Source organism: Excalfactoria chinensis, chromosome 1, assembly GCF_039878825.1.
Source record: "Excalfactoria chinensis isolate bCotChi1 chromosome 1, bCotChi1.hap2, whole genome shotgun sequence".
NCBI lineage: Eukaryota > Metazoa > Chordata > Aves > Galliformes > Phasianidae > Excalfactoria > Excalfactoria chinensis.
This window is the reverse complement of record NC_092825.1, coordinates 123,442,526-123,466,879: the sequence shown is the minus strand read 5'-3', so window position 1 is coordinate 123,466,879 and position 24,354 is coordinate 123,442,526. Positions and strand designations below refer to the sequence as shown.

The following is a 24,354-nucleotide window of genomic DNA, read 5'->3' as shown; positions in this document are numbered from 1 at the left end:
TTTTTTTCTTTCTTGCTACTGAAGGTAAGTAGTACCTTCAGGATATTTTAAAGGACAAAAATATATAAATATTCCTGTTAGCTCAATTCAGATATCAATTGTCAAAAATATAACTCAATCTGTAGTGTACTACACTTGCAAGATATTGTTCTGAACTACCTACCTCTGCCTAGCTAGGTATTCCTAATTCTGTATTTGCATATTTGATTCATTTTAGAATTAGTATTCTGATTTTATCATTACTCAAATTAATCCTAGTGACTTCAGACTAATTCTTCAAAATACATTAAAAGCAGCCTTTAAATGGAGTTTTCGTATCAGGATGAGGTGAGCTAGTGACACACACACAAAAAAACATCATAAAGAATCTTCCTAATGAATTCTTTACTGATTGCATCCCATTACCTTAAAGAAAGGGCTGTGGAGTAGTTGTTTGCCACCTCTCACAATAGGGTCTTCATAGTCAAACTGTCGCTGCAATGCTTCTGGAAGACCTTTAACCAAAGCAGCTAAAGCACTCCCTGTAAAACTCTAGAGAAAGCAGAGAAGTTGAAAATTACACTGTGTGCTCTAGGAAGTTATTTAGATGGCCATGACAAAACATTAATAACTTCCCAAACCACAGTTCGTCATGTGAAGCATCAGTTCCATCTATTTCCTAATACAAAAGCATTTCCATCAATTTAGACAATTCCAAAATTAGATGGCTACAAAAACTGGAATTAGGTTTGATTTTTTTCTAAAACCAAGCCTCTTTACAGATACAGACATGTTCAAGCAGCCTATTCATCTGGCACATTTCCTACTTTGTTGTTAACAATAAAAACACTGTAAATAAAAGCCAACATTTTTCGTGCTTCACAAACATAATAATGAGAAAAATGTTAGAGAAGAGGTTCTGTGCCCCTCTTACCAAAGTTCGTGCTTCTCCATCATTGTCCCCAAGAATCCGGTTGATGTTAATAGACTGGCCAAATTCTGTTGTGAGCAGTTTCCTTAGTCTCTGCAAAGCCCACATTCTATGGCCGGCAGCTAAAGAAACAAAGCACACAATACCCAGAATTACCTCAAACAGTAACTTTAACCCCAAAAAAGTAGATTTAAATTTAGGACTTACACCTACCTAAGGCACTCAGTTGAGCACAAGCTGCAAGAGAAGCTGCCAAGCGAGGAACTATACTCCTGTTGGAAGCAAAATTTAAGCGAAAATCCAACAAACACGTAACCAAATCCATTGAGGGACACGAAAGAATGCAACGATCCGAGAGTAGATCTTTGGGGCCTGCAAGAAATTAAAAGAAAAGGTAAAGAAGATTTGAAGATTTGCCCTTTTACTGAAATTAGAACAGAATTAAGAGCAGGATCTGCTGAACAAACATAGCAGTCTACAGTGCCAGTCTATATCTGAGTTGGTCCATTTCACCTCCCTTTGAAGGGACTGGAAGAAAGAGGCTTTTCATGACATACAATATCTTGGGTTATAATGGATCCACAAGGATCACTGAAAACAACTCCTGATTCCACACAGGGCACCTTAAGAGTTAAACAATCCATCAAAGAGTATTATCCAAACACCTTTTTGAACACCAAAACATTTAGGGTCATGACTACCTACCTGAGAAGCTGGTTTCAGTGCTAAACCACTCTCCTCTCAGTGAAGAACTGTTCCTTAATACCCAATCTGAACTATCTCTGACTCTTGCTTTAAGCCATACCCTTGAGTCATACCAGCCACCATATAATTCACCTAATTTCATGGATTCATTACGGAAAATACAGATATATGTATCACATGAATTGTTTCCCAGAAGTAACCTCCCTTCACAGAGACAAACTAGAGCAACTACAAAACATTTTTTCTCTCCCTTATGTAGAGGTGCACTTCTCAGGACTTTGTTGAAAATGTTTGCTATTTATGAAAGAAAACATTTCCTTATAATGAACACAAATGAACAATTAACCTTTGGCATGTAAATATTTAAATTACATTGGTAAATATACTCTCACCCTTCCATAAATGAGATATACGCTTTACCTGCAGCTGGCATGATAGGATAAACAGTGAATCGCCATCCCCATCCATTTACAGAGCCATCACTGATGAACTTCCACTTCAGCTCATCCCCTGGAATTCGTAACTCACTAGACCAATCTGACCACTCACGACCTGTTACAGTAAGTAATATGAACATGTTCATGTATGTTGACCAAACAGATGCAATCTACTCAGCAATAACAACTTCTCTCTAGGGTTATTTCAATATTACAAACATCACATAAATATAGTCCAAAAGAAAAGTGTATGTGAAACATGCACATACCTATAATGATGTTATATAACCAAAACACAAGTCTTAAACAGTTCAATTACCACTTCTACTGTACATCTTCAGTGCTCTTAATTCCACTTTGCAAAGTCAATTATGAGCTCTTACTACAACCCCACTTCCCTGTTTTCAAATGATCTTTTCATATTAGAAAAATATATTAAAACATTAAGCTTTAGGTCTTTTTCCAATCAAAAACAACTCAATAGTAGAACACATAAAGATGAGCACCTGAAATAGGTTGGGGAAAAAGTTGTTCACAGTAAAAGCTCACATTAGAAGTGCTGAAAAACGTTAAGTATAGCTAGTACTACTTAGATTCTTGCACATGAGTTCACACATGGAAAGGGTTAATGTAAGATTTGATGAGATTTAAAATATTCTTCTATCACCTACTGAAAGGCAACAGCGCTTAAAAATGAAATCATAGCGGGATAAAAGATGTGGACATTTTATGTAGAGTCAGGTACACAGACCAGAGAAGACAACAGAAAGACAGAGCCTAGATTCTATTTGGGACATTCAACAGAAGAAGAGCATTTGTCTTGACTGTAAAAAAAAAAAAAAAAAAAAAGAAAGCTCAAATTTCTGCAACTATTGCTTGAAAAACTCAAAGGGTAGCAAAAATAAACCTTCCTCTTCCAAAAGAAAAGCATCCTCTTCCAATTGCTTTTCAATTTGTTCAAATATACTTTGATTATGCAGAAAATCATACATGGGCTGTGAGTGCTAGAAACTGGGTTTTTGGTTTTTTTACATTCCAACTGCTCTTAGGAAAAATATTACAACACATATGTCCGAGAGTCTATATATTCAAAGATTCAAGTTCACTCTTGTATGTCCATATACAGATTATCCTTCTTTTTTGATATAAAATGGAATATTAGTTTATACGTTTTCTTCCTTTTTAATGGCACATCACTCACAAGCACTATGTCACAGATAGTGATACATTTCATTCAATGTTTAACAGTAAATCACACAAGACACTTTGGAAAAGCACCTGATCGGACGGAAACAATTCTGTTGACACCATCCATGATGGTGAGTGGATCATGACGCCGCTCTGTAGAACACTGGCGATCAAATTCTACTCTCAGTCCCTCAGCACCTAAACAGCAACAAAGAATTTACACACTTCTACAGAGCAATCAATCCCAAAAGCAAATGCAGTATTTTAGAAATCCACATGAAATCAAATGCGATTGTTTGGAAGCCATAGTGCTCATTAATAAAAACAGAAATGTGAACTTGCTTTGGTTTAATGACACTGTTTCTAACTTCTCTTTGAAATACCTAAATTACAGGCAGCTCATGTGAATCGAGCTCATGTGAATCGGGGCCAGCATACAGAAGACTATGTTCAGAACATTCCTAACTGAAGTTGCCATAGCAAAAAATGTCTATTTACAGTTAAGACAAATATCAAAAGATAAAGGCAACAGAGAGTTTAAGAATCAGTACTGGAGGAAGCACCAGATGAAAATACAGCACAGAAGGAAAAAAGTATTTCCTAATGATCAAGGCTACATGACGAATGTTCAGTTACTGACCCTGAAAATGACTGCAGTCATTCTCAGCTTTGTAAGTGAACAGAAAACAGCAGTAACACATAGCTGCAGAGAAGCAGTGTACAGAATTCAGTCACAGGACCCAAACTTGGGTAAATGTGTATTTCACATGACTGAGATGTTCATGCAGTATACAAGAGTTTTAAGAAACAATTTATTATAGCAATAGAACATGTATTATGACCTTAGAAGTTCAATACACATTTTTGTAAGCTGAGAAAAACATTCTACATATGCAGGCTTGCAAGAACCTGAGTTTTAGCAACATAACTCTAGGAATCCTATACCTGGTATTTTAACTGTGCCACTAGATGATGTGTCATCAGTATATGGATGGCTGCTTTCTACCACAACTGGCTGTGAAGAGAGGCGGCCACTCTGTGAGTCAGTTGCCACATCTTCTAACTCAGTAACACACAGCTCCAGCAACATATCAGCTACCTAATTCAAGAAAAATAGACACAACACCTAAGAATCAAGCTTATGAAAACAGTGTATGGTTAGTCCGAGAACTTCTATCATAGCCAACTATCATTCCTGTTCACTTAAAAGAAAAAAAAAAAAAAACAAAACAAAAAAAACAACCATGTATTCTGATTCATAAACTATCACATTCATTTAGAATATGTAAAAAAAAAAACATTAAAAAAAGTGAATGCCAAAACAACTAATGTTTTCCATTGCAAAAAAACTAAATTATAAAGCAAAAACCAATAGATTAGTGAAAGGTGTAAATACGTAACAAATATGCAGCATTAAAATGTACTGTTTAGAGAAAAAAACTCAATTATACTCATTTCTGAAGAGCAGTTTCATACAAAAAACTCTGACTGAGCAGGGATAAAAAGTTTTAAATGTACCCGTTAATGCTTGAACAATTAAAAAATATTGATATGTAAATGCATGTATTTAATTGGAGTAGGAGGGGTACGACTACATGTCAAATCCGAAACAGAATATCACTGATATATATGATCATTGCAAGGAATTAAAGGATTTGCAAAAATGAAAAAGTTTAATAGTTTCTGACATCCCAGTTCGTTACTCTTATAGCATCTGTCAGAGTGGTCTCGCACAATCCTGGCTTAATAGAACAGATACACCTTAAGATTTCATTTTTTTAAGTACAGCTGTCTTGTCATTTATATCATTAATTAAAAAGAAACCCTCAGAATTATTAGCAAAGTCATTATTCATCTTTTTGATTAGTGAAAAAAGAAATTCAAACTCAAACAAGAACTTTGCATAATCACTTCCAATGCTCCAAAGCAGACTGTAAGCAGCTCAGAGCCATAAGTGAAATATGTCACATGAGCATCTCAAAGCAAATGCATCATTACTCATTAGAAAGATATTAAAGAAACATTAAACAACATTCAGTTCATCCTCAAAAGAAGATAATATATGCAACAGTTATGACTTTCATATTCTTTTGTATAGCTTTTGGTAGCCAGTATTACAACATTCATCCACAGTTAGTTGTCCAAGGAAAACTCACACCCATTTACATTCTGCAAACATTTTTTCAGCTTCTTGGTTAATTCAGCTTCATGCTTTGCCAGAATGATAAACCATGTATATGATTTATATATCAAATTATATATGCATATTATGGTATAAATATCAGACATGTTTACATTTATTTCAAATGAATATATTCATATAGCATTTCCATTACAGTCATTAAGGTTCAGATACATTAAGTTCAGCTCTAATTTTCATGCTTACTAAGAATGCTCTAATTTTCATGCTTACTTCCCAGAATATCAAACTATACCTCAAATAGAAGAAAATATTCCAGTAAGCTAAAAATATCAAGGACATAGTTAAAAATGCAAGATAACAAAATCTGACCTGAGGGTAAGCTGTGCCCATACCAGACAGAACAGCTGAAAGAACATCTCTTCCCTTTTCACCTGCTCGGTTGGAGACAGCGAGCTTTAGCAGGTCAACCATGACTCGCGTGTCATCTGGGACTAATAGACTAGTAAACTCATCCAAGTACTGAGGTTCTGGGCCAGACACTTTACTTTGGCTTTCTACATCCTACAAAACAAATTGCAGAAAGATTTAGACAGGGAAGATGAAAGAGGAATCTCACTGAATACAAACATATTAACTTGTCTGAAGAAGTTTGAAAGTAGTTTAAGACACAATTTGCAAATCTGGGACTATACAGCCTCAGAATTTACCTACTGTTTAACCAGTTTCTCAAGTGAAAAAGCGTTCTTAAACTGAATTGCTTCAGCTTCAGAAAAAAGAAGAAAAAGTAACAGCAATCACCCAGTTTTTGAATATACTTTAAAAATATAGTAATTTACAGAGTAACTTTAAATGACCTAAAACAGTAGAACTGTTCAGTAAAAGCACTGTAAGGACTTAAGTTTTAAGGAAGGCATTGACATCATTACTTCTTTGGTTTTTGTCATGGTTTCTGCAATGATGCTGGCAGCTCCAGGATCATCTGTGACTGGAATGAAAGGACGGGAAGAGGCAGCAGCAGCTGAGGGAGTTACAGCAGATGGCGTCACAGCATCTTCTGAAGAAACAACCTAACCAAAAGGAACAAACATAACAAAGGCTGCAATGAGAGACTACAAATCCTTTAGGAGTCTAATTATTTTTCAGTAGGGTTTGTGTTCAAAGATAGCAGCAATTCAAAAACAGTCATAAGTTTAAACACGACAGATTCATTCCCTGTTTTTCTAGCTCCTATTTTATGTTCCTAACATAAGCCAGCAACAACACCCACATACTACAAAACATACACAATAAAACATCAGTGTCTGCAGTGAAGTCTGCAATGCGGAAGACAACCCCAAATAACACATGTCAAATTAGTAGCCTGTGAAAGAAAAGATCTTCAGCAGCAAGTCTTTCTTCTTTATGGCTCTACTAGCAGTTCAAAATCAAGCAAGTGGCCATTTAGGCACTTCCGTCTACATTAGTTAATGTAAGTTTACAATGATATCCCATTAAATAATTGTTGAATAGTCTCTTAACCCAGATTTTTTTAAATCATCCTTGTATAATTACTTTCATATCTGATCAAATAATAAACATTTTAAAACCAACTTTAAAATGCTAATGCCAATTGCATTTTAATGACATACTGCATGCTGAAAGTTCAGAGTTGATTTCACCAGAAGTTTGATTTTCCAGATCTGACATACATAAAGCACCCATTCCATAAATTAGAGCATGAAAACTGCTACTTTACTACCAAACAAAATACTATACACATAGATATGCATATATATGTATATCTGCATGTAAAATACTGTACATATATACTATATATAACAGCTTTACTGTTAAACAATGTTGGAAAAATTCTTTTGACACTACCTCTCCTCTCCTGTCCTGCCATGGGTTTGGGCTCAGCCTCTCTTCTATATCTCCTACAAGCATGCATTCATCTCCACTTGCAGGGCTTCCTGTAGAAGTAGCATCTGATGGGGGGGCTGGTGATGAAGAGGGACATTCTACCGGTGCAATCATACTTGCAGGCATCAGTGCTCCAACAACTGCATCCCTGAAATCATTTAGGACAGATTCATATAAGCCTAATTGTACTCCTTTGTTGAACAAGAAAAAAAAAAAGTTATCATATTGGCTTAGTAAAATAAATAAAGGTTTCCACAGACAGTGTTTAGCTCCATTCTTAAAGTGATACGCTTGAATGTCTTAAGGTCATACTATTTTACATGAGTTCTCCTCTTGATAAATTTTAACAGCAATACTCTGTTCTCTACCAACAAGGAATGGTAAAGTTTTATTATTCTTTCAACCCTGTTCCCTACTGCTTCTTGCACTACACCTATCGTGACATATTTATACCCTATTACACAGCTTCTTTGAGCATTCCTGAATAAATGTTTTTCCCCAGATACAGAAAGCTTCTCATTCTAAAGAAATCTATATGAACTTCAAAAGAAAATTTAAATGAAGCTTAGCCCTATCCTGAGAAGTCCAAAGTCATAAAACGATTTACAGCTGACTCAAGAGACAGTGAAAGATGGTACACTACGACATATATTGCTCTTTAAAAAAAGGAATACTTGCATACCCACCTGGCATACATGATCTGTAATGCCATCAGAATATGGGATAATGCCTGCTGTTTGGCAACATTCCCATCAAGCGACAGGAGAATCTTAGCAAGGGAAGGGCGATTCGGCTTCGAACTATTTGCACCACTGATCTTGTTACTGGCAGCAGAAGAATCTGCATCTGAAGGGACACCTGAAATAAGTGGGGGGGGAAAAGTGAAGGCAGTTGTTTCTGTTTTACTAAAAGCATACTACATATTCAGAACTTAATGACCTAATTTCTGGAAAGGTTATTATAGATCATAGCATCATAAGGTAGTTGACACTGGAAAGCATCTCTGGGTCCATCTGCTTCAAGCCCTGCTTCATCCAGCAAGGCTTCCCAGAACAGGGCACCCAGGCCTACATCCAGGCAGCTTTCAGAGGTGCCTGTCTGGGAATGCTGTGCCAGTGCTCTGTCATAAACACAGTAAAGTGGCTGTAAATCTAAGTCTAAAGGACATTTTTAAACTGCAGTTCCTAGAGATACAATACTGGAATCAATACTGAAGCTTTTCAGCAAATGCCTTCATAAAATAGTGTTCCACCTTTTCACTTATTCATGAAGAATGGGATAACAGATATAAATATTTTAGTGATCAGCATATAAAACAAGTTTTACTTAAGCAGAAATTTTTCAAACAACATTAATAATAATTAGGTACCTGAAAAATACTAAATAAATATTCTATATGTATAGTTCTTACTCTCTTTAAAATACACAGTTTTCAAAGAAAGTTTAATGTAAAACTTTCCTGTCTTTTCTCAGTAATTCTTAGTCACTTACTTCAGAAACAAAAGACAGCAGTAGCATAAAAACTATAGCATGAGATAACATGTAACAAGGCCAGTATTATAGTAGCATCCATCTACCACATCCACAAAGTTCTACTCTATATTAAAAGACAAAGACTTTTTAGTGCTCGATAAATTATTCTGCACTTTACTTTGAACAAGCCCTTTGTAATCTCCCATTTTCAGAAAGAGGTTTTGTTGTGCTCAATCTGGATGGGGGTGTTTCCTCATATTGGATGTTTTTTGATCTTTGTGTTTTCGCTTGTTTGCTGGCTTGTAGATTTCTTTAGACAGTGTTCTTTTCGCACTCTCCTATCAACTATCAAACCACACACACACCTAACTACCCTGGCATAAAAAACCATAAGACAACATCTACCAACCAAGATAAGAAGCACCTAAAGGGTCCCTCGCTGTCTGGAAAAGTACTGGTTCATGAACAGACGGTGTAGCTACATCCACTGTTGTCCATGCTACACTGTGGGAAGATCCACAAGCAACTCGAGTGATTTTCTGGCCTTCCAAGCCCTGTACAAGAGTGGGCTTTCTATTGACTGTAGTAGTTCCATTCCCTTGTTGCCCATGGTCATTGTCACCCCAAGCGTAAACCTGCCAGAAGACATTTCAGTTCATTAATTCACCTCAATGGTTGCCTCACTTCTTTTCCTTACAAATGCTACAGCAAAATCTTAGCAATCAGCTGATCAATTATACAATGTTCACAGTGAACAACTAAATTGAAAGAATCAATTTCATAGTAATTACACCAGATGTCTGAATCAACACCACAATAATTACAATGCTGGTTAACAGCAGAAGCAGCTATAAAACATTATGACTATTACTGTGTTTTAGGAGTGATAAGCAGAAAAAAGATCATGTAGATAATCCACAAAGTAGGAAAATCTTACAAAAGCTACTAAGGTGACAATTAAAGTCCAATTGTAATATAAGTTCTAATATATTTTAATAATAGCAAAAATGTATGTATATATTCCATTTAATCACCACTGATGCTATTACAGTCTTCTTCAACAGTTTGTTTCATGGATGGAGGAAAAAGGGAATAGAAGGGTGATAAGTAACATACCTGTCCAGTGTCAGTAACTGCTAGACAGTGGAGGGCACCTACTGCCACATGCACGATCTTTTTGCCCCTCAGACCCTCCACTACTTGAGGCTTTCGTACATGTACATCAGTGCCATGGCCAAGCCTGAAGTAATCTCCCTTACCCCTAAAGGAGACACAAAAATAAAAGCAAAATTCAGGACAATGGTAGTGCTCACACATTCCTTTGTCAATTTTCACTGGGATTAAAATAGCAAACTCTTCAAAACTCCATAAACAAAGGATAACTGCAATTCTATGACCCTTGTACATTTCACCTCAGTCTAGAACAGGCTTCACCAAAAGAACTTAATAGAGGGGAAAATGAGAGTTTCTAAGGGCCAACGACAAATGAGAACTCTACTAAAGGCTTTTCTCCCTTTTAATAAGAGAAGTAACTTAAAAATAGTTTTGTGGATTTCTCTACTATTCAACAATTGCTCGCAAATAATATAACAACAACAACAACAATTTTACATCATCCTAGGTTTTATCTATGTCAAACAGATCAATTTATGCCCAAAGATGGGGTAGAACCTAGAGCTGTAGAGATCTGAAATTGATCTGTATTACAGAAATTGACTAATTCTACACAAAGATTTATAAACGTAAAAAGTGAGGCTTGTGCTCAAAACAAAAGCAGAAACAAAGAGAAGAAAAATAAAAAGGGTCACTATTGACAACCCAGTGGCTTTCCCAGCAGCAATGAACTCTGCAGTGTTCTATGTGTTTTTGAGGTAGTCTTTTCTATCCACTCCGCACTTGCTTACTCTTGTGACTCTTCATTCTTGCTATTTCCTGACTCTATCAATCTGTTTTAACTGCAGGCTATGATTCTCACATTCTCTTTTTTCCCCACTCTGCTCCAAAGTCTTAATTTAATATTCCTTGGCACACTTCATTGCTTCCAAGAAAGAAAATGGTCAGTGAGACTCAGGCATTCTCATGGAATAGAACGCATAACTCAGCATGCTACAAGACAGAGTGAGCAATTGAACAGATCACAGCTTTTCTCTACAAGCTTCCTATTTAAAAGACAAAGTCAGCACACAGATGAAGTACAGATGGGGTTAAAGCAATCAAATAGCAGTGAACACAACATATAGTAATTGCTTTATTAATATTTCCTGGCAAATTTCACATACCATGTCCATACCACTCCTGACTTGGTCAATGCCAATGAGAACTGTGCACCACACTCAATCTGACATACGCCTTGGCCGTTTAGTCTTTCAATGTTCTGAGGAATGTTGCATCCTTCGCTTCCACCTCGGCCCAGTTTTCCAAAATCACCATCACCCCAAGAAAACACCAAACCTAACAAACAACAAACTGTAGGTCAAACAATGATCACAGTATTCCCACGTGCCAGAAAGATCCTGGAACAAGATATTCCTACCTTCATCTGTCAAAGCAAGAGTCTGAGCATCTCTGCTTCCACAAGCAACCTGAATTACTCTGTGGCCAAGGAGCACTTTAACCTGCAAAAGAGAGAAAGAGATGTTTCAAACACATTAATTATGTTTTTAAAACTTAACAAACATTTTCAAGCTATTACATTTGATGTCCAGGTTTGTCAAGTCCTGCTTACTCAAGATCCAACACTGCTCTGTGACAGTTGTGTCAAAACAGATGCATGACATGTATGTTCAAAACAGCACTAGCTGCTCTGAACCATATTCCAAGAAAAAGCAAGAGAGGCTGCAACTTTTAGGCCCTCCTGAAACAGCACATCAGAGGTAGGTGTACCAAAGCCTGATCAGATCACTGCAAAACAATATCTTCATTCTGCACTCATGGTTTTGGATTTGCTTTACCCTTATTTCACTATTTACTAAATAAGCACAATCACATTTCTTCAGAGATGAGAAACATGTATTTTACCATCTTCGGCTTCAGCTGTGTAGTATTATCTCCATGTCCTAACCTTCCATATTCTCCAAGACCCCATGTATACAGCTCACCACTAGAAGTAATGGCAGCACTGTGGGAGCTGCCACAAGCAATATCACGGATACGTTTGGTTTTCAGTGCTTCTATCAATCTGGGTTTATCACAGTTCCTAAAGAAAGTAAATAAACAACCTATTATTTTTTGAAGAGTTGCACAGTACATTAAGTTCTACAATTCAAAAATTTTTGTACAGAAACTTTGACAGTAACATAAAGACAAAAAAGATGCAAGTTGTGATTCCAATATTAATACCTTATTACCACCATGAGTTTTAAATTTATACCATTTAAACATATCTTAATGAATTTCAATGTACTTTTTCTAATACTGATGTATGAGATTGTACAAGTCACTACTCATATTTTATAAACATATATACGGCTTCTGTGAAACACTGAAATTCTCCCATAAAATGCCCATAGCAAGAATTCCAAGTCTCTCTTTTAATATGTTACAAAAAATGCAAGACATCTGAACAATAAAATATTAACACGGCTGTAAACTGGACTTTCCTTTTCATAGTTTTGACAACAACACAACACAGAATATTTATTTGTTGTCACGTCCACAAACACCTGAGTTGGGCACTATAATTTTCAATATATTCTAAGCAGCTTTTTGGAATATACCCGAGTGATAAGCAAAGATTTTCTCCCCTGTGGGCTATGTCTTTCTTTTTTGTCCCAAAGCTTTGTTCTATGCCACATACAAAGAAAAATGCTGACAAATTTAATTTTTCTGGTCAAAAAATAGGCATACAAAAAAACTTGCAGAGTTGCAGTAGGAGGTGTTAGTGCTCAGGAATGTAAAATCAATTGTGCATGTCAAGGTAACTCAGTAAGCCTCATAACAGCAACAGAAAACTCAGACACTGGAAGTATATTATTTTATCAGTAACATTCAAAGAAACTAATAAAGACATCTACTGAAACTGCTACCAATGCTGCACTACTGACGTACATTGATGAAAAAAAATATTTTCAGAACACAGATGTTTTATTTCTGTTAAGTTAAAAATTCTGCTATTGTCAGCAGTGGTATTGCATGTCATCATAACGCAGCTATAAACAAATCTTCTCTTACTACAAGCTAGATAAAACTGGTATCCTTACATTCGACTGAAGTGACCAAGTTTACCATCATCTCCTTCACCCCATGAAAATATCTTTCCATCTACGGTTAACGCCATAGCATGCCGGCCACCTGAAAATGTAAATGCAAATTTAAGTGTTCGAGCAGACAGAGAAGGTCAAGGCAAACATTTCAGAGACTCGACACTGCTCTGTATTTATGATGTAGCTGCATGAGTCTTTCTACCCACAGTTAGTTATGTTCTTAGAAGCTTCAATGTGCTTTAATTTAAAACACAACATTTGTGACTGCAGGCTTCCTGGAACATTAAAAATAGAAATAACAACTTAATTTGCTATTTTCAATGCTGCAAGGAAATTAGCAAACAAAAAATCAAGCCCAATATTTAACAATATGTAAGAATGACATTACTTCCTTTGGATCAATCTACTATAAGTTTTCCAGCACATAAGAAACTAGGTATGGTCTAGATTCACAGAATTTATCATCTTACACAGAATTTAATAACTTCTACTTACTAAAATAGTAATTTAATATAGATATATATTCTGGTGCAGCAAGCATTAAAGGAACTACAAAACAATTTCTATTTTTAGGCTTAATGTTCCAGTTATATATGTGAGAATAACAACAGACAGTACCTGAGTGGACAGCCACCTTCTTTACAACATAGTTACTGAGAGCTGTTATCTGGCGGGGAATAGGCACAGTTCCACTGGATATTCCTAAACCCAGCCTTCCATTTGTGGCTTCTCCACAAGCGTACACCTTACCCTCTACAGTCACTAAAAGCGTGGGAAAAAAAAAGAACAAAAATAGTTTGTAATGCCATCAATGTTTCACAAATGGAAATTTATTTCTGCCCTTGCATAATGATACATACTTTAAGCTTGTATTACCTGCAAAAAGGCTTTTGGAACCTCCAGCTACTTGTACAACATTCAAGGCAGATAGGGTTTCAGAAAATGAAGGAACCTTTATCTAGAGTAGACAGGAAACAGAAATCATTCCAACATATTTTGCAGTTGTATACATTATAGAAAAGAGCTATTCTGAAGTGATAAAACTCTTAATCTGACAGTTATCTCTTTTATTATATATGAAAACTCTTCATATTATTTGAACACTTTGCAAATACCCATTAACACAAATCACACAAAAGACAGGAACCAAGAAAAGGCACATAATACAGAAACCAGGATAACTATAAACCCCGAGAGAAAATGAAATGGGATAAAAACAATCTTTTTCTTTTTAGTATAGTTATTTTCTTGAGAAAAAACTTAGTTCTGAACAAAAGCATAACAGCAAAATGAACCTGACTGGAAGTGTTAACCAACACACTTTAAATCAGCATACAGAAACAAAAGTACGTTTTTCAGTAGCAAAATGCTTTAGCAATCAGGATTCAATCCAAGAAGAGGAAGAAAAAACCCACATGCAACCTATTCTCCTCATTACTACAAAATAGTTTTTAATCAAGCTGATTTTATATATATATATATATATATATATATACTTATATATATAAAGTGTTTTAAATCGACACACATTAAAACCTGGCTTATTCTCTTTTATAAGAGAGGCAAGTATTCAGTTATTTTTAAGCAGCTGAAACATTTACAACAGATTATTTCACTGCAGTGTATGAGTAAAAAAGTCTGTTGGACATTTGTAAACTAGCATTCAAAATTACGATCCTAATTAATCATCAACTTGTGTAAATTTTAATACTAATACTGCTAAGACCTCAAAGATAAATTGTTTAAGTTCATATTAGCATGATTTTTCCACCTAAAGAAGCTTAATTTTCAGAGATTTAGTTCATATTTATACATGTATTTTATTTTTTTCTTCCCTCACATCTTCAATTTAACTGTCTTATAGTTCTCCCCTTTCCTACAGTGAGACAAACACTTCAGTCAAAGAAAGTCAAACTCTGCCTTCAGTATGACTAGAGCACTTCAGAACTTAAGCCCTCACATTACGGATCAATAGAAGATAAAGAATGCAGTAGCTTTACCTTTTTCCTCTTAACAACCACTCCAACAGACAACAATCTACATTATTTACAGCATAAATTAACACTTTTAGCATCCCTCCCACCTTGCGCAATACCAGAAATTATGCATAAGTAGTTGCATACTGGCCTGAAACTTCTCTCAAATTGCAGTGAAGTGTAATGAGAATGAGAAGACATTAATTTAAATTCTTTTTTTTTTTTTATTACTGAACTAGCTCCATTTACAGGTAATATAAAAGTTCACTGTTACCTACATGTTACACATTCAGAAAAACTCTGTAATTTCAATTAAATTTGAGTTGTGTGAGGCTTGTACATTTTATTTTTAGCTGCCTATGTTTTATACACAAAGTATTTATACCACAAACATACCTTGGAACCTTTTAGTCCTCCCAACTGATCTTTGTCATTCAGTCCCCAGACAAAAACTTTGGTTCTTATGGTAGCTGCTGATTCCAGCCCAGCTGCCTTCTTTCTAACAAGACTAAGTATATTTGGGGGAAAAAAGTCAGTTTAGCAACCTATATACCGTAGCACAACCATATTTTTAATTCATCTACTTATTTTACATTTCTGAATGGCTTCCGTATCCAAACGAAATCATCACAATTGAGTGGTATCAATGAAAAATACAAAATGTAAAACTAAACAAAATTAAAAATAGAATCTCTATTCTCCTGTGCAGTGGTAAACATATACATATGTATTCACTACATTTCAAGTATGAACATATCAAATTTTCAGCTAGGTTTTCAGTTTTGGGATTCAAAAAGAACTGTACAAAATGCTACTAACTTACCAGTGTGATAATTTTCAAGAATTTATCAAAAATGACCTACCTACAGTTCTGACAAATATACTTCTCTTTTCATGCAATCTAATTAAGTTGCACTCCTCACGATTCATCTTCTGAAAGGAATATATAGAAACTAAGTCTCTTTGCCAACTTTTTTCCACCTGCAGTTACCTTACCTCCCAGTGTTAGCTTTGTCATCATCCTCTTCCTCGTTATCAGAAGCAAGGAAGGGGACAGCTGCCAAATCCTCGTCCTCTGCACGTATACGTCCCAGTATGCTGAGGCCGTGTATTTTGCAGTCAATTCCAGAGCTTCTGCACTGCTTGATTGCAATCTCAATATACCTGTGATACTAAGAAGAAAGAACTAGATCACCATCTTTTGGTTTCTCTGCATGTTCACAGTAGACAGGAAAGATCTTGAAATTTTGCTCGACTTCATCACCATAACAAAATTAATCTGCAAATTCAAATATTTTGCTTTTCAGAGCTGTATACTCTAAGATAAACATTTGGCCTCATAAGTTTAAGAATTATTTCACTTTAAATCTCCTGAATATTCAGTACACATTCCTTCTTGCTCTTACTGAAAACATTCAGAACTACTATCTGAAATAAGCCTTACCAACCACTAAAACAAACTCCAGATTTAAGCTTGCTGGAACACCACCTTGGCTCCAAGGTATCGTGAATTACACTAGAAACAAAAACTAAAATATACTGACTGCTAAAGCTATTATATAGCTGCATGATATCACAGTAGTGCTTTTTATCCATCTCTTGCAACAAAATAATTTTGACTCTACATACAAGAGTAATTCTCCTTACACAAACTTCACTTACTTCTGTACAATCACTGAGAAGAGGCACTGTGGTGTCTGTAGGATTTATGTTGATTGTCTTTAGCTCTATAAGGTTATTTAAGGAACTGCCTCCTAGAAAATAAAGCATTGAAAGAAAGACACAGTAAAACACAGAGTTTGTGCCATGAACAGATGTTACACATATTGAATAGATTAACAGATATTAAAATGAAACTAGATAAATAGAAACTGCTGGACATTAAAAAAATAATAATAATAAAGTATTTTCCAAGCTTCTCAGAGAACATTCTCATACCTGAAACTACAACTAAAGAGGGCATGTAGCTGCTGTCTGCAGGATCCACTACCATCTTTAGTCTGTGAACAAGAACATCTGGAAAAATCTCCAAGCGAATCCAGTGCTAGTGAAAGAAATAATTTCATTTTCAGACAGTGTTCTTAGGACCATTTATGATTAATAAGAGTACACATACTGTTTTTCAAAACAGAACAAAAAGCATTCTTGAGTAGTATAAAAAACATCTACAAGGGTAGAATCCGGCCAGTCTAACTCTCAGTACAAAAAAAAACATTAGCAGCAAGTAATTGATTACATTTAAGAGCAACGGTACTGAGAAAGCACACTTCCCTTGGTGGTCAAAAAAGAAGGAACACAGTGTAAAATCTCTGACTGGTTAGTGAGCACCCACAACCTGAAGGAAGGATACTTGGGGATATTTTCAGCACATCCACTAAGAGAGCACCAAAGCACACTGGAGAGAAGTCTAGCTACAAATCCCAGCGCCTACACTGGCCACCAAGCAGTGTTGTGGGCCAATAACAACAGAATAATAAAAGAGGGCAAGAGAGAAGTAGTTCAGAAACAGTTCTACTTAATACGAACAACAAACTCACTTGAGCAAAACATAATCAATGATTGCTAAGAATTGTCGTCAATTACGACATTGAAAAGGCTGTTGTAATTACCTATGGCCAACCACAGAATAAAATAATTACCCCGTGTTCAAAAAAAAAATCATAAATGTTCCCTAAAATTTCCAAGAAATAATGATGCACAGATTAAAAAACAGACACATTTATTATGAAGAAACACAGTGTTGCACTTCAGATGTCTGTTTTTACTACTTTCTTTCTTGAAGTAACAAACACATTAGCAATGTGAGGTAAGTAGTTATACCCATGAAAAGAAAGTATGCCAAAATAAACCTGTTACAACTTCAGGTTACCTTTCCTTGTGAGCCAGAAGACTGCCAGCACTGCTCACTGCCATCAATAAGACGTGAAGCCTGATTCACAGAAGAAGAGACGTTCAGATTCTTCACTATTCTTGACCAATCATCTAGTAACATTCCCCTCTGGCTACTATGCCGTCTCTTCAGCTGTTTTCCAGAACGCCCACAGAACACTGGAGACTGACCTGCATTGTTAAATGAAACAAAATTGGTTTTATTAAACCCGTAAGCAATGTAAAAGGAAACAGAAGAAATCAAAGACTCCAGACACATAGTCTCAAGGTAGAAAATGTAAGAATGCCAGCGGAACTTGAAATTGATTCCTTTTTAAAACGAGTTGCAAGTACTTCATCTGAATACACATTTTCATGCCTGTCATCTGTGGTGTCACATTTTTTGTTCTTATGACTGAATGGTAAACCAAGCATGATTCAGTAAATAAATAAGTATTGCAAAATTACAGAAAATACGTATTTTTAGGAACTGCCAAGAGCAATTACTAAAATCATAAAGAATAATTCCTAAACTATTCCTTCATTTTGAAATGTAAATCAAAATTTATGGCCATGCATACATGCAGTTCAAAAAACAGCCCCACAATGTATGAATCCTGTACAGTAGCAGAGAATGCAAAAACTATAAAGCCAACTCTCAACAGAAATCCCTTATAGGAGAACATGACATAGCTACCTTTAATCACTCAAAAAATTCTGAAGCTTCTTAAGGAATGAGGAAGGTTAGTGAGCATTATTTTTCTTCCCTGCAAAAAATTTATGTCTATGTCCCTTCACTGATGTTTATAGCTTCTAGTAAGTCTGACAAAAATAACAGTGCAACTTCTCCACCCTTTACACAGTGCAATGAATAGGAAAACAAATACACAGTACAATATCTGCACAATCATATTAACTCATTTCTTAATAGGATGGTCTTTCTTGACCTCTAAACAAACCATCACACAAATGCAATGCATGCTCAAGATTTCTAGTAGGGTGCCAGTTTCATTCCTTTTCCAAACTAAGCTGAATGGTGAGCATAACCTTGCAAGTGCTAGGTATTACACTGAATTATAGATAGGTGGAAAGAAAAGAAACAAAGTCTTGTTTCAGGTATTGATAACAATGGAAAACCCAAAGATTCGGGAGTTAGAATGGCTGAACTGTTCTTGTCTTGTAAAGAAAAGATTCTGACAAATCTCTCAAAAGGTTTCCCTTTATGTCATACCACTCTGGAGTTTCCACACCATGGAGGAACTAAGGCAACAACCACCACATGCTAAGCAAAACTGTTACAGAGTCTAAGAATGAATCTTAGGCATTTCAGGGTTGTACCGGTTGTCCTGAGGATTTATTCACCTGTGTTTAAACTGAAAAGGCTGATTGTACTATTTTTCTCTTCAATTCTGACAGAAATATTGCCATGTAGCCATATTTTTTTTTTAAACTTATGTAACACTACAAAGAACACTTAAGGGTTGACATTTTGGTACACATGCAATTGTAACACCACTATGACGTCTTACAAACATTCTGTTGTCTAAAGGATCTGAACATTTTCATTATGATAAGAAGCTGTAATTCAAAACTGCCATTTTAAAACATATTCCTTGTATTTTGAATGTATCTATGAAACACTTGGATTCTGAAACTTACCCGGTTCATTTATTCTGCCAAAAGTATGTCGGGTGTTATGTTTCCTGGTTTTAAAACAGGTTTCACAGAAGTCAAAATCATCACAGTTTCTGCATTTGAATCTAGGCCCATTGATAGGAAACATTTGACAGCCATCACACCTGAATTCACAAAAGAACAAAAAGTATGTATACTTTGAGCAGTTCTCATTGTACAAGTTAATTGTATCAGTCAAGATAATGAGTTCAAGACATTAAGGCCAAAGGATAACCTATACAGAGTAATTCATCACTCACGTGACTCCAGGATGAATGCTGGGCACCAGTTCCATTTCTGACAGTAAGCCAGTCCAGTGAGATTGCTGAGGAAAGTCTACAATGACATCTTTTCCATTGGCACTAAAAGCTGTTGCAAAAACATACAGAAAATACTATGTGTTACAAATTACTGTGAAATGAAACAGGAAGCATCCAGCACCATAGTCAATAGATTAACAAAAAAGTTACTTTCATAAGGAATCTTTTATTTTAATGGAGCTATATATTGACTTAATCAGACACCCTGAGTAAAGTCACCGAGAAAGAAAAGAGACAAGAAAAATCTTTTTATATATCATACATATTTATATACAAAAATTAAAGTCTTTAGTTATATATTGTTACTTAATATACATAATATATACAGTATATTCAAACAGAATACAGAAAAATGTATTTAAATTTCTTAACTGATTTCCAAGGGAAAGCACAAATAGAATGACCAAAATCTCTTACAAAATTACTGAGGCCCCATGGATACTTGCTGTCTCATTTACAGGCTGCCATTAGCGTACTGCACTTTCATATGAAGCCTTCAAGTCACATATACTTTTTAGATAGTAATTACATTTGTGGCTTATCCAGACAAAATATAAATGAGAATCTGGAACGTGCAGATCCTTAAAGAGCTCAAAAAGGGGCATTCACAGAGTATGCATCTCTGAATTTATCACAGACATCAAATATATTCTATTCTCTCACCAACAAGCGACATTCCACACAATAGTGCACGTCTAAAAAATTCACTCCTTAAACACTGCAGAAAGACTCTGTGGTTTCCAATTTTATTACCTATGACCCATTTTGCACATACATTACCTTTAACAACGCCCACACTTCGGTGAGTAACTGATCCCCATTTGTACTTGGGTGTAGTAACAGAGGTTTTCACTCGCACTTTATCACCTATCTTGATATGAGAGGCAGAACTCTGTGGTGGGAAACCTAGCAGTTGCAAGAATAAATACATGATAAGTGTTCTTTCCGCCCTCCAAAACTAATCTCCCTTTGTATACCATGCCAGTTTTTTGATAAAAAGAAGTTAACTTTGAAACTTACCTAAAAGCTCGACATGGATATATCTGACCCAGTAAGTACCACCTTTTTGCTGCCAATCACACTGCACATTGAGGTCATGCAATCCATCTCGATCCAGTTTAATAACTTTGCCTACATCTCCTTCACAAACTTCCTCGTAGGTTCTGCAGCACCTAACCATCATCCCCACCTACAGAAAAAAACAAAATGCCATAGCTCTGCAGTGATGTTTGCAAAAGAAGGAATGAGTTTTCCCTACAGCTTTTATCTCCATGCTTACCTGAATATTCTCTCTCACATACACAGCATAATCATCATTACTCAGGAAATCAGCTCGTTTCTTGTATGTCTGGCTCTCTGTTACAACAGCACCACTTGACTGAAAAAAGAATCCAACACAAACATGTATCAGTCACAAAATCTGTTTGCTTTCAATTCAAATATATAGCAGAAAATGAAGAAAATCCAACAAATATATATATATATATATATATATATATATATATATATGTATGTATGTATAAAATAACAAAGTGACATGCCAGATCAGGAAAAATCTTCCAAGTCAATCCTCTACAGGGCTAGCATTTGTGCTCTACTTTAAAGCTTAGTTTCCAGAACAACTTGCCAAAGAATATAGCTGCAGATTTTCAGAATGTGTGAAACAATCTATACATTGCTTGTGTGAGAACTGTCTAATAAAACTAGTGCAAAGAGAATTCGTGAGTAATCTACTTAGCCTCGTATACATACACTCATATTCCATTCCTTAGGCTGTTTGTTTGCACGGGAAAAAAGAGAGCAGTGGGTGAAAAGACATCTGCATCTTTCCATCATGAAAGCTATTTAATTACCAATATCTGAAAAATGATCTCATGAAGAAAAAGTACATTGTTTTACTGATATCTTTTTGCCTTTCATTCATTAATTCTTTAGTCACGCATTGGAACCAACAAGTTTCACTTTTTATTTTTCAGTCAAAGCCAATTGAAAAAAAATAAACAAAAGGAGTCCCCGACAAATATTGCTCCATAGCATTTACCAGTTTACATAAAACTGAGAACTATCAGAGATACATATACTACAGAGCTACTATACAGCTACTCATAGTGAAAGAAACATCTGCATTCCACTCCCCACTTCTGTGCTTCTCTTAAATAAATATTTACAGATTATTCCTGAACTAATTTACACTATTCCCCTAGAAACATATGGCCAACATGGTCTTGAAAGCCTGGAGAAGCACGTTTCTGAGCTCTGACCAAGTACAGAGAGAAACATATTACAAAATTTACAGTCAGTTAGCATGACTTAGCTTTTATGAAAATGATACTTACCACAGGACAAGCAGCCTCAGCCTCTTCTACCTCCTCTGTTATTTCTTCATCTGAATATTCATCAGAGACAGTGTCAGCATCAGAGAGATCAGTAATCTGAACATCAGGGTGATCTAACAGCCAGCCAACGAGAGCTTCCACTCCTAACACACAAAACAAGCACATTCTCACTGAGGGATTCTCTGGTATTCTTAGAATAGCACCCAAGTAGCTAACAGCTGCTCCATTTTACACAGCATTTTAATCTGCAAAATTTAATTCTCTCTATAATGTCACCTAAACAAAATACCTGGTAACCCAGAAGCACTTCCGGAGGTTCCAGACAGAGACTTTAGTGCAAATTCAATGTTCTTCCTAGGAAATCCCATTTCCATAAGTTGTACTACAATGGGGAGAGGTGGAATTGGAGACTGTTTGCGTTTTTTCACTTTTGTGGGCCGGATATGCTGTACAGTGATGGGTGTTGTAGCCTCACTAGAGCTACAGTCTTCAAACACCGGAGTTGAAGGATGAGTAGACTCTACTGCCAGATACTGGCATACTGCCAAAGCAGCAGCCTAGATGAGAACAAATAAATCAGTCCATAAAACAAGCATATTCGGTACGTGACTGAAATTAACAGTTATTTAACAAAAGGGACTGTTGTCACTTTTTCTTTTTTAAAACCCATAGCTTAACAAGTTTTAAATGGAATGCGAATTAGAAAGGGTTATTTACTATATCATTTATTAGCAGAAAACAAAGACTCTACCTCAAGCTCTTGTTTGTCAAATATTGCTTTCACAGGTGATGGTTGCGTAGCAGCTGTCAAAAGTTGTTGTAAAAGAATCATGGGAGGCTGAGGTCCTTCAGGAGACATATCTCCTATGTCAGGAGAGGCAACTGCTCCATCCTCTTGAAACAAAAATAATATTTTAACCAATAAGCATGAAGTACAAGACAACAAGGGGACTCATTTGGGGGCCTATCAATAGATGAAACATACTGTTACTTCTCCCACATAGAAAAGATGCATTTAAGATTAAATGTGTACCACATCTTCCCTACAAAAAGCAAATGAGACATCTGTAGATGCCAAACACTAAGTTTACAAAAAATTCACTAGGTCACGCCTAGCAGAAACTGCTCATAAGATGGAGAAAGTGCACAAGTCATTTAAGAGCTGACCTTTTTACAATAACTTTAATATGCAGAAGTACACGATGAACTACTTTGTAAAGGTCTATCTCCTTCTCAAACTGTTTCGATAACCATGGTATCTACTTTCTGGACTGAGTAATTTCCCTCTGTACTACACCTAGTGTGAAACAATACCAATCAGTATCTACTGTTCCTTCAAAAGAATATACCTTTTTTGAATCAACTGGCTTGCAATTCTACAATTCTCCAAATTCTATATTTGATATTATTATCCTCTTACCACAAACATTCATGTTTCCTAAATCTTTGCTGTCAATATCACAGATAAGTATTCTCATTTAATTCTAACAAAAGGATGATATAATATTTGGAACAATAACAGTTATAGTTTCGTGTACTTAATATGGTTGCAGGTTTTTTCTCCTCCCTACAAAATGATACTAGAATATTCCATCTCCGGGGGAGGGGGGGGGAGGGGGGGGAGGGAAAAAAAAGGCTATTCTTGCTGATTAAAAACATGATGGTCGAAAATAAAATCAGAAATCTACAACTAAACTCAACATATGTTCACTAGAGATACTATATGTTTATCATTATTATATGCTCAAAAAATTAATATAAGGTAGAAGGACATCAACATCAATACTGACAGCTGGTAGAACCAACTTTACTTTCAAATGTAGAATAAATGTACTTAGAGAATGCATATAAATTAATTAAAACTACAGTTCCTTAAAGTCCTCCTGAGGTTCTGCTGAACATATTATACCTTGGTACTTGCTGAAATGGAAACCACAAAACATCTGAATTCCAAGGAATAGCGATATGAGAACTCATACTTTAAGCTTTGTAATCATAGAAGAGCTACAAATTCTGCTAACTCAAATGTTTCAGTTCCAAAAACTCAACCCCTTAATTCTTCAAAGTTAAGCTGAAAATTTAAAGTGCTTTTGTGACAGACATGCTCAATTCCTGTACTAGACTGAAGTCTTACGCAGGCTTATGAATACAGCAGGTCAGGATGTGATCTCTCCCTACACTGGACAGCTCATTAATAACAGAACATCAGATGGGTGCTCA

The 24,354-nt window shown here is 35.7% G+C and overlaps 1 protein-coding gene across 7 annotated transcripts in view; it reads right to left on the bottom strand.

Annotated features, from left to right (window-relative positions):
• HERC2 (HECT and RLD domain containing E3 ubiquitin protein ligase 2) overlaps positions 1-24,354 on the bottom strand; it is a 101,350-nt gene that overhangs the window by 21,963 nt on the left and 55,033 nt on the right. For 6 of the 7 annotated variants that reach the window (XM_072334393.1, XM_072334421.1, XM_072334440.1 and 3 more), the window contains exons 45-75: positions 22,886-23,028; positions 22,424-22,691; positions 22,135-22,277; positions 21,078-21,176; positions 20,819-20,987; positions 20,579-20,704; positions 19,739-19,847; positions 19,464-19,603; positions 17,806-17,996; positions 16,875-16,980; positions 16,599-16,690; positions 15,933-16,108; positions 15,333-15,444; positions 13,837-13,918; positions 13,579-13,722; positions 12,958-13,048; positions 11,777-11,954; positions 11,292-11,373; positions 11,038-11,209; positions 9,875-10,019; positions 9,168-9,393; positions 7,972-8,143; positions 7,247-7,433; positions 6,310-6,450; positions 5,753-5,944; positions 4,186-4,339; positions 3,331-3,438; positions 2,036-2,167; positions 1,124-1,282; positions 914-1,032; positions 406-531 (exon numbers count right to left, since the gene is read on the bottom strand). In XM_072334393.1, coding sequence (XP_072190494.1) covers positions 406-531; positions 914-1,032; positions 1,124-1,282; positions 2,036-2,167; positions 3,331-3,438; positions 4,186-4,339; positions 5,753-5,944; positions 6,310-6,450; positions 7,247-7,433; positions 7,972-8,143; positions 9,168-9,393; positions 9,875-10,019; positions 11,038-11,209; positions 11,292-11,373; positions 11,777-11,954; positions 12,958-13,048; positions 13,579-13,722; positions 13,837-13,918; positions 15,333-15,444; positions 15,933-16,108; positions 16,599-16,690; positions 16,875-16,980; positions 17,806-17,996; positions 19,464-19,603; positions 19,739-19,847; positions 20,579-20,704; positions 20,819-20,987; positions 21,078-21,176; positions 22,135-22,277; positions 22,424-22,691; positions 22,886-23,028 — 4,484 coding nt within the window. The remainder of the gene's footprint in view (positions 1-405; positions 532-913; positions 1,033-1,123; positions 1,283-2,035; positions 2,168-3,330; positions 3,439-4,185; positions 4,340-5,752; positions 5,945-6,309; positions 6,451-7,246; positions 7,434-7,971; positions 8,144-9,167; positions 9,394-9,874; positions 10,020-11,037; positions 11,210-11,291; positions 11,374-11,776; positions 11,955-12,957; positions 13,049-13,578; positions 13,723-13,836; positions 13,919-15,332; positions 15,445-15,932; positions 16,109-16,598; positions 16,691-16,874; positions 16,981-17,805; positions 17,997-19,463; positions 19,604-19,738; positions 19,848-20,578; positions 20,705-20,818; positions 20,988-21,077; positions 21,177-22,134; positions 22,278-22,423; positions 22,692-22,885; positions 23,029-24,354) is intronic. The other variant, XM_072334449.1, reaches the window with a different exon arrangement.